Source organism: Peromyscus leucopus, chromosome 7 (assembly GCF_004664715.2).
Source record: "Peromyscus leucopus breed LL Stock chromosome 7, UCI_PerLeu_2.1, whole genome shotgun sequence".
In the NCBI taxonomy this organism is placed as follows: Eukaryota; Metazoa; Chordata; class Mammalia; order Rodentia; family Cricetidae; genus Peromyscus; species Peromyscus leucopus.
In genome coordinates, this window is record NC_051069.1 from 40252381 (window position 1) to 40261103 (window position 8723).

An 8723-nucleotide genomic window follows, 5' to 3' on the forward strand; every position below is an offset into this window, starting at 1 on the left:
GGCTCCCCATGGAAAAAGAGGACGGGAGGCAGGGGCCTTTAAAGGACAGCACAGGCTTGGGGCCAGGTGAGTAGGAATCCAGACAGCGGCCTTCACGTTCTCTTCTGCTTTCTTATTTCTCTTTCCATTCTCTATGCAGCAGTGCTTTTGAACCAGTGTGTATCAGGCGATCCATCCTGTTTTTGTGTTTGGAATGCAGCAAGGAACAAATAGACACAAAACCTGCACGTGAGGACCTTGTATCCTAACAAAATATGAGATCCACGTGAGGGGATGGAGAAGCGGCTCAGTGGTTATAAGAGTACTTGCTGCACTTGCAGAGGGCCTGAGTTTAGTTCCACTACTCACATGGCAGCACACAATTGTCTGTAACTCCATTCCCAGAGGATCTGATGCCTTTTCTGACTCTATAGGCACCAGGCATGCACACGGTGCACATACACACACAGGCAAAACATGCATACATGTTTTTTTTTAAACGAAATCTTTTTTAAAAGAAAGAAATGCACCCTATACACAGTATATAATGGGGATTGCAGTCACTAACTCCAACAGGCTATTGCATTAATCATAAGTGACAATCCATGAATCATAACAGGCATTTCATAAACGGTGGCAATTATTTTGTTTCAAATTGCTCTCAGGTTTCTTCAAATATCATGTGTAATTGACCCCCAGTTTTATTCATTCAGTAAACCCCTGAGCATGGGTCATATATTATATTCTTCAGTGGCACCAGGGATACAAAGAAATCCCCAGAAGGGAGCAGCCTCCAGTCCCAGGTCTGTACTAATCAGAACAGGGCACATCACTAATGATGCTGTCATTTTAATCCATTGTGTCTCAGCTATGGCTGGCAATTCCAGGAACGCTATGAGCAAAGACATGGAGATAGGAGTCACTTTCCAGGACCACAAGAAGATTCCCAAGCAGGCACGGGATTACACACCGATCGCCACAGACCGCACTCGCCTGCTGGCAGAAGGCAAAAAGCCACGTCAGCGCTACATGGAGAAGAGTGGCAAGTGCAACGTGCATCACGGCAATGTCCAGGAAACCTACCGCTACCTAAGTGACCTCTTCACCACCCTGGTGGACCTCAAGTGGCGCTTCAACCTCCTGGTCTTCACCATGGTCTACACTATCACATGGCTGTTCTTTGGCTTCATCTGGTGGCTCATTGCTTATGTCCGAGGTGATCTGGACCATGTGGGTGACCAAGAGTGGATTCCTTGTGTTGAAAACCTCAGTGGCTTTGTGTCTGCTTTCCTGTTCTCCATTGAGACAGAAACAACCATTGGCTATGGCTTCAGAGTCATCACTGAGAAGTGTCCGGAGGGGATCATACTCCTCCTGGTGCAGGCCATTCTGGGCTCTATCGTTAATGCCTTCATGGTGGGTTGCATGTTTGTGAAGATCAGCCAGCCAAAGAAGAGAGCAGAGACCCTCATGTTTTCCAACAATGCTGTCATCTCCATGCGGGATGAGAAGCTGTGCCTCATGTTCCGGGTAGGTGACCTCCGAAACTCCCACATCGTGGAGGCCTCCATCCGTGCCAAGCTAATCAAATCCCGGCAGACCAAAGAAGGGGAGTTCATCCCCTTGAACCAGACAGACATTAATGTGGGCTTTGACACTGGTGATGACCGTCTCTTCCTGGTGTCCCCGCTCATCATCTCCCATGAGATCAATGAGAAGAGCCCTTTCTGGGAGATGTCGCGTGCTCAGCTGGAACAGGAAGAGTTTGAAGTTGTGGTCATCTTAGAAGGAATGGTAGAAGCAACAGGTAAGACATTTTGCCCTCCTCAGCTACCTCATCCTCTTCTGCTCCCTGGAGCTTAGACCACTGTGGCTCTAGAATGTACACATTTGTGTGTAAGAATCCCAAAATGACAGCGAGGACACCCTGTTCCATCCCCAGTGTGACTCGAGGGGCAGTTACCCAAGATAGAGCACTAACCATCGCTAACACGGGCTGGACTCTCCAATTCCTAGGTGTGATTCTAGACTTTAAACATACTACAGCCCCGGGGTCCTCCCACACCTCCACAGGGAGAATTCAGGGTTTAGAAACAGAAGCACAGATGTGAGCAAGCACTGCCAAGCCATCAGGACCCCAGAACCAGCCCTTACACCAACAGGTCAAGGTGCTTCCTGCCTAAGACAGGCATGGGGTGACTGCGAAGCCTGGGCTGACTAAAAGAGTTGATATTTTAGAGTGAAACTTCACGGCCCTGTTAGTGGTCCTCAACCTTCCTAATGCTGTGACCCTTTAGTACAGTTCCCCATGGTGTGGTGACCCAAACCATAAAGTATTTTGTTGCTACTTCACACCTGTATGCTTGTTGCTCTTACGCATCAAAATGCAAATATCTGATATGCAGGATATCTGATGTGTGACCACTGTAGGGGTCACAATCTACAGGATGAGAACCACTGCTATACATGTTGTGGGCCTCATCATTAGGAGAAGATGGTGTTGTTTTCAGTTTCTGTGACAGAAAATAGAGTATCACCTAGAATACAACCTAAAGCAACTTGGAAAGGAAAAGGTTTGCGCATCTTTTAGGTCTCGGTCCATCATGGAGGGAACTCAGGACAGGACCTCCAGCAGGGGGGAAATTAAAGCAGAAACCATGAAGGAAGGCTGCTTACTGGTTTGCTCCCTCTTGCTTGCTCAACTTGCTTTCTTATATACAGCACAGGCCCACCTGCCTAGGGATAGTATCACCCATGGTGGGCTGGATCCACGCAACAATCAATCAAAATACACCCCGGGGACATTCCTGATGGAGGCAATTGAGAGTCCCTCTTCCCAGGTGACTCTGGTTTGTGTTGACAATAAAGATTCACCAGGGTAGATGGTACCCAGCATGCAGCCTTTCCTGAGTTCACGGGTATCCCAGCACAACCCATTTTTAAAGAGCACCTACGCTCCAGATATGGGAGAGATGCTGTCCTAGCCGTCCTCTCTCAGGAGCAACCTGTCCCCTAGCTGTCCTTCTGCTGCGGCAGATCTCTCTGAGGTGACTCAGGGAACTCAAGGTCTAAGAGGACCTGAGCTCTAGTTCAGAACCACAGGCACCAGCTTCATGGTTGGACCTCCTGCTTCTTGGGAATGAGGGGCCACTGGTCAAATGCTGTGACTGTCTTCCTTGACCTTCCTTCTCTTTAATTCACCATTAGACTGAGCAGCAGGCTAACCCTAGTGACGATTTGTTCAAAACTCCCCCATGCTCAGAATAACACATCTTCTTCAAAACCTTACAAATAGTGTGTATGTGCTTCTCACCCCCTTTGCAGATATGGTGGCTGAACCTCAAAAGTGCCAGGCAGACATTAAGTGTTCATACTTGGGGCTTTCATTTACAAGTCTCCAGCCTTTTCTGCACACCACACTGGTCCCTAAGATGTTAGAGGCTTGTTAAAGGTGACCAGACATACCTATCAGCCCTTGAGAATCTGGCTACTGGCTGGGAGACTCAGACAGCTCCTCCACAAGGCTTCCCAATTCCACGTCGGAGGCAGGCAGGATGATGGTGGGCCCTAGAGACTGTGCCTAAGGCTGCCTGGCCATCTGCTGGGGGCCGGAGCCTAGCCAGGAAGCATATGGTGGCAGCTGGAGGAGCCCCTGGGGCTGAGGCCAGTCAGGAAGCAGGAAGCGCATTCGTGTAGATGGGGACTCTAGGGTCACTGTGTCCTTGGTAACGGGGTCACGATAGAACACAGGATCACTTTCTGGGGAAGGAGCTCCTCTCTGAGGTCCTGGAGGAGGGATGGGGCAGAGACAAGTCTCATCTTGATGTTCTCACTGCCACAGTGTGCAGCAGGAGAGCACCCCCAGACCACCCAGCCGAGGGGGTGGGTGCTGATCCCATTTGCAGGCTCCTCCTTCCATATTTCCCTGAAAGCCTTGGCCTATACTGTCCTGTCCTAACTGCTTGGCTTCCTCGCCCAGAACCTGTGCTAGCTAATCTTTGCTCTCTGTCTGTGGAACCATGTGGGAGACCGAGACCACCTACTCACAAATGGCGTGAGTTGTTTCATTGTTACGCTCCGGGAACCTTGGTCTGAACTCAGGCCTAGCTTGAGTTGAGCGGCATAGTTCTTCCACACCCTTCCGATGTGAATCTGGGCACGTTGCTTGACTTGTCTGCAAATGAGGAGAGTCAGTCTCATGTGCTGGTGGGAACACAAAAGGACCACGTGGAACGCCACAGGTGCAGCACACAGCTGATCCGTGCCTTGAAAGGTAACAGGTGCAAGCAGCCAGCGTCCTGGCTACAGGATAGCCAGGACCATTTCCCTAGAGGACGAACAGGAAAAACGAGGCAGAGAGTCCCATGGGACTTCTGCAGGCACTCTTACGGGAGTCCTGTGCCAGGGTCTTTTCAGAGTCCCTGGGGGCCTGCAGGCACTGGGCCTGGGCTAGCCTGGTCAGTATCCAGTTCGGGTGTTTCTACCTCTACTGGGCTGTTGAGTGAGGCCTGATTGGAAAGACCTGGCTGGGGCGGGCATCACCCTGAGCGCAGAGTGGGCTATACAAGCCCACCCACCGTGGATGGGATGCTTTGGGGAGCCCAGACTGCTTGTTGACAAGGCCTGGAGTGGGAGCTGGAGAAGGCTCTCCTTCAGTGCCCAGAGAGCACAAGCTAGTACTTCCTTGAGCAGAGATTAAACAAAAATTTGCTTTTCTGTGACCCTAAGCACAGAGGCTTCCTCATCCATAAACAAAACTGCCCTCCCTCTCTGGAGAGAAAGCAACACCTAAAAATAACACAGTGGCGGCGGCAGGGCTGCACAGACGGATGGGAGACTTCAGAGCATCCTCCTCAATCAGGAGCCGGGCTGGGCGTCAGGCTGCTTCTCCTTCCTGTGCATGTTTGTATATGGAGACATGTACATGTATGTCAGCATGTATGTGTCCATGAGTGTACAGACTTGTTTGTATGTTCACTCAGAACCATTTCCCTATGTTCTGAACGCCTGTCAGCAGCTCCCTGATTCGTCACTCCGAACTTACCTTGTTCAAAGCCTTGGCCTGCCTCCTTCCCAGTCTCAGCCTTCTAAATGCTGTTCTCAAGAACTGTGTCCTTGTCTCCAACTGTTTCGTGTCCCCCTTTAGCATCTAGAAATGTACTCCAGCATCTCGCCAGGGCATTTGTCTTTTTCTTCCCTATTGTGGTTTGAGCTCCTCCACAACAAGGACCATCTTACAGTCAGCTTTATCTTCCAGATCAGTGGCACAAAGTAGATGTTCAAGAGGCACTTGAAAAAAAAATGATTGGATGAGCAGATGGTTGGATAGATGGATAATTGGAGGAATGGAATGGTGTCTTAGTTACTTTTCTCTTGCTGTGAAGACACACCATGACCAAGGCAACTCATAAAGGAAGGCATTTCATTGGATTGCTTGCTTGCAGCTTCAAAGGGTTAGTCCATTTCCATCATGGCAGGGAGCATGGCGGCAGCAGGCAGGCAGGCTGGAGCAGTAGCTGAAAACTCACATCTTATCCACAGGCAGAAGGCAGGGGTTGGGAGGGAGAGAGACAGGGAGACAGAGACAGAGACACAGACACACACACACACACACACACACACACACACACACACACACACACACACACACACACACACACAAACAGAGAGAAAGAGACTGGTGCTTGATACATGATACAGGCTTTTGAAACCTCAATTCCAACCCCCAGAAACACAACCTTCCAACAAGGCCACACCTCCTAATCCTTTCTAAACAGACTACCAACAAGGAGCCAAACATTCAAATATATGAGCTTATGGGGGCCATTCTCATTGAAGGCACCACAGATGAACAGATGATTTAATGGCTGGAGATGGGTGTGATTGAGTGGATGGACAGACAGATAATGAATGGATAGTTACATGAATAGATGACTAGACGGATAGATGGATGTGGAGGTGAGTGGGTAGGTGGATGGATGGATGGATGGATGGATGGACGGACAGATGGATGGATCAATAAATGGTTGCATCTTTTTTTTTTTTTTTTTTTTTTTTTCGAGACTTTTCTGTGTAGTTTGTGTTTCCTGGACTCACTGGTAGCCAGGCTGGTCGAATCAGAGATCGCTGCTCTGCTCCCGAGTGCTGATTAGGGTGCGCCACCACCGCCCGGCTAAATGGTTGCATCTTAATGCATGTGGTTTCTGTTTCCCTAGGCATGACTTGCCAAGCACGAAGCTCTTACATGGACACAGAGGTGCTCTGGGGCCACCGATTCACACCAGTCCTCACCTTGGAAAAAGGCTTTTATGAGGTGGACTACAACACCTTCCACGACACCTATGAAACCAACACACCCAGCTGCTGTGCCAAGGAGCTGGCAGAAATGAAGCGGAATGGGCGGCTCCTGCAGTACCTTCCCAGCCCTCCCTTGCTTGGGGGGTGTGCTGAGGCTGGGAGAGATGCTGAGGCTGAGCAGGATGAAGGGGATGAACCCAATGGACTGAGTGTGTCCCGGGCGACCAGGGGCTCAATGTGAGGTCTGCGTTCTACCCAGAGCCTCTTCTTACCAGACACCGAGGAGCCTGGGCAGCCAGAGAAACCAATTAGTTGAGCAAGCTTTGTGGGGCCCCAGGAGCATGGGAGCTCTATGGGGAGGAACAGCGGGCTGAGCCCTCACGTCTCCTCTTTGGGGCCTCTGAGCAAGGGCCTTGCCTAGCCTTCACAGACAGTGCTTTCTAGGCCTCGGTGAGTGGGAGCATTAGCTAAGGCTGTAGCCAGGGTGGGATTCCCAGAGAGGGAGTTTTAGGGTTCCATCTACCCTCTCTCTGATTACCGGCACCTGTTCACTTCCCTCCCGGATTTTGTCTCCTCTAGGGACCGACAACATCACCCCTGATTCTTACCACTGAGGCCTGTAGATTGAGGGAGCGCAATTCTGTCCATGGACGCTCAGGCCCATAGCTGGGGATGAGTTCACAGAGGCCTCCTCCCAGGCCAAAGCTACCCAAGTCAGGGACAATGCCTTTTAGTCTGAGGCCACAGCCACTCACTAATAACTTCTTTGCAAGGCCCCTTGTTCACCTCTTTTACTTCCTAGTGCGTGCGTGTGTTTTCCTCTTCTCTATTGTGTGGACACTACGGCTTACAGGGTAATTGAGTTCATTAGTGTGACCCGGGGACACTGACAATGGACCTAGGAGCATGCACACGCTGTCCTCACAACTGCCTGGGACTCCTAGTCATACTGTGCCTTGCACTTCAAAGCGGGGAATCCCAGCAGTTGTGCTTCTGGTAGGACTTTGTGGTCCAAGAACTTCAAAGAACCTGTGAAGTGGTCCTGAACATGTGAATTTCAGAGAGCCAGATGAACTCATTGGTACCAACCCAGGGCAGCAGCAGGGAAAGGAAGCGAGGAATGTTTTAATATAGGAATTTGGAGCCTGGTGGACTGATGTATCCTAGCACTTGGCAGGCGGAGGCAGAATTGTGAAGCTGAGGCCAGCCTGGGCTATATACCCGTCTCCAAAAGGCAAGAGAGAAAAACTAACAAAGAAGGAAACGTCTGCCTCAGCTGTTGCTTGGGGGCTCCCAGGAGGAAAGTGGACTACGACACAGAGGTGACAGGTGGCCAAGGGTGGACCAGAGTCTTAGATTGGTACCCAGAGGCCTCTGGACCTCCCTCCTACAGAACAGCTCCAACATGGTGGCGGGACCCAGAAGGTAGTCCCTGAGAACAGGAGGTGAGAAAGTCGGCAGGAGAACCAGGAAAAGAAGAGCCCAAGAGCAGAGAAGAGCCTTGAGGTCAACAGCCTTGGAATCTTTTCCCTTCCAGCCTGGAGGACTGATTGATGGTCAGGTCAAAGAATCTTAAGTAAGAAAAATAAGCTGGGCCCAGTCTTGGAGAGATGTTGACACACTCTCCCACACCTCTAACACAGCCCACCCCGAGTCCATAGTTCTCAACCAGCCTTTGAAAAGAGAAGCACTTTCCTGCCAGGTCCTGGAGCATTTTCCCTGGGATCTACAAGGAGAAGCTAAGGGAGCCAAGGGAACAGCTTCTGGACCTCAGGCCTTTTCCCCCTCAGACTGGGTTCCCAGGTCCCTGGGCTGATGAGGAGAAAGTGGCCTGAGATGAACAGTTATACTTGTTAGCAGCCCCCACATAGAAGAGGGGATTCTTTACCTGGCACCTGAACTAAATCTTGAGAAATGGTTTAGGCAGTGAGGTGTGTGTGTGTGTGTGTGTGTGTGTGTGTGTGTATGTGTGTGTGTGTGTGTGTGTACACATGTGTGGTATGTGATTTGTGGTATGTGTGTATATGTGTGATATGTGTGCACGTGTGTGAGTGTGTGTGTGTGTGTGTGTGTGTGTGTGTGTGTGTGTGTGTGTGGTGGTCTGGTCCCACAGTGATAAGGTACCAGTTATGGTCTCAAGCATCTTTCTGTGTGAAGCAGGTCTAGCAGGGCATGAGAAAAGAGATGCCATCCCCACTCAGGAAAGAAACCCAGCAGGTTCGCAGCACCCAGTAGGTAAGCTGCAATCAGGAATCTAGGGAGGGAGCCTGCTGTTAGGCCTGGATGTCTGGGGTAACAGGAAATGCAGCAACTGTCATGAGAGACAGGCACTTGGCCTGGCTTTCCACACCCCAGGCCTTCACAGGCAGGACCAGCTCTTCTCCTGGGCAGGCCTTGAATCCTGTCTTGGTCAGGACCCACAGTGAGTCGAATAGGTAAGGATAAGA

The 8723-nt window shown here is 50.6% G+C and overlaps 1 protein-coding gene across 1 annotated transcript in view; it reads left to right on the forward strand.

Moving 5' to 3' along the window:
• Kcnj5 (potassium inwardly rectifying channel subfamily J member 5) overlaps window positions 1-7853 on the forward strand; it is a 28971-nt gene extending 21118 nt beyond the window's left edge. Inside the window, exons 2-3 of the mRNA XM_028879074.2 lie at window positions 848-1786; window positions 6195-7853. Of these exons, the coding sequence (XP_028734907.1) occupies window positions 850-1786; window positions 6195-6517 (1260 nt within the window). The 5' untranslated portion in view covers window positions 848-849 and the 3' untranslated portion in view covers window positions 6518-7853. The remainder of the gene's footprint in view (window positions 1-847; window positions 1787-6194) is intronic.
• The last annotated feature ends 870 nt before the right edge of the window (window positions 7854-8723 follow it).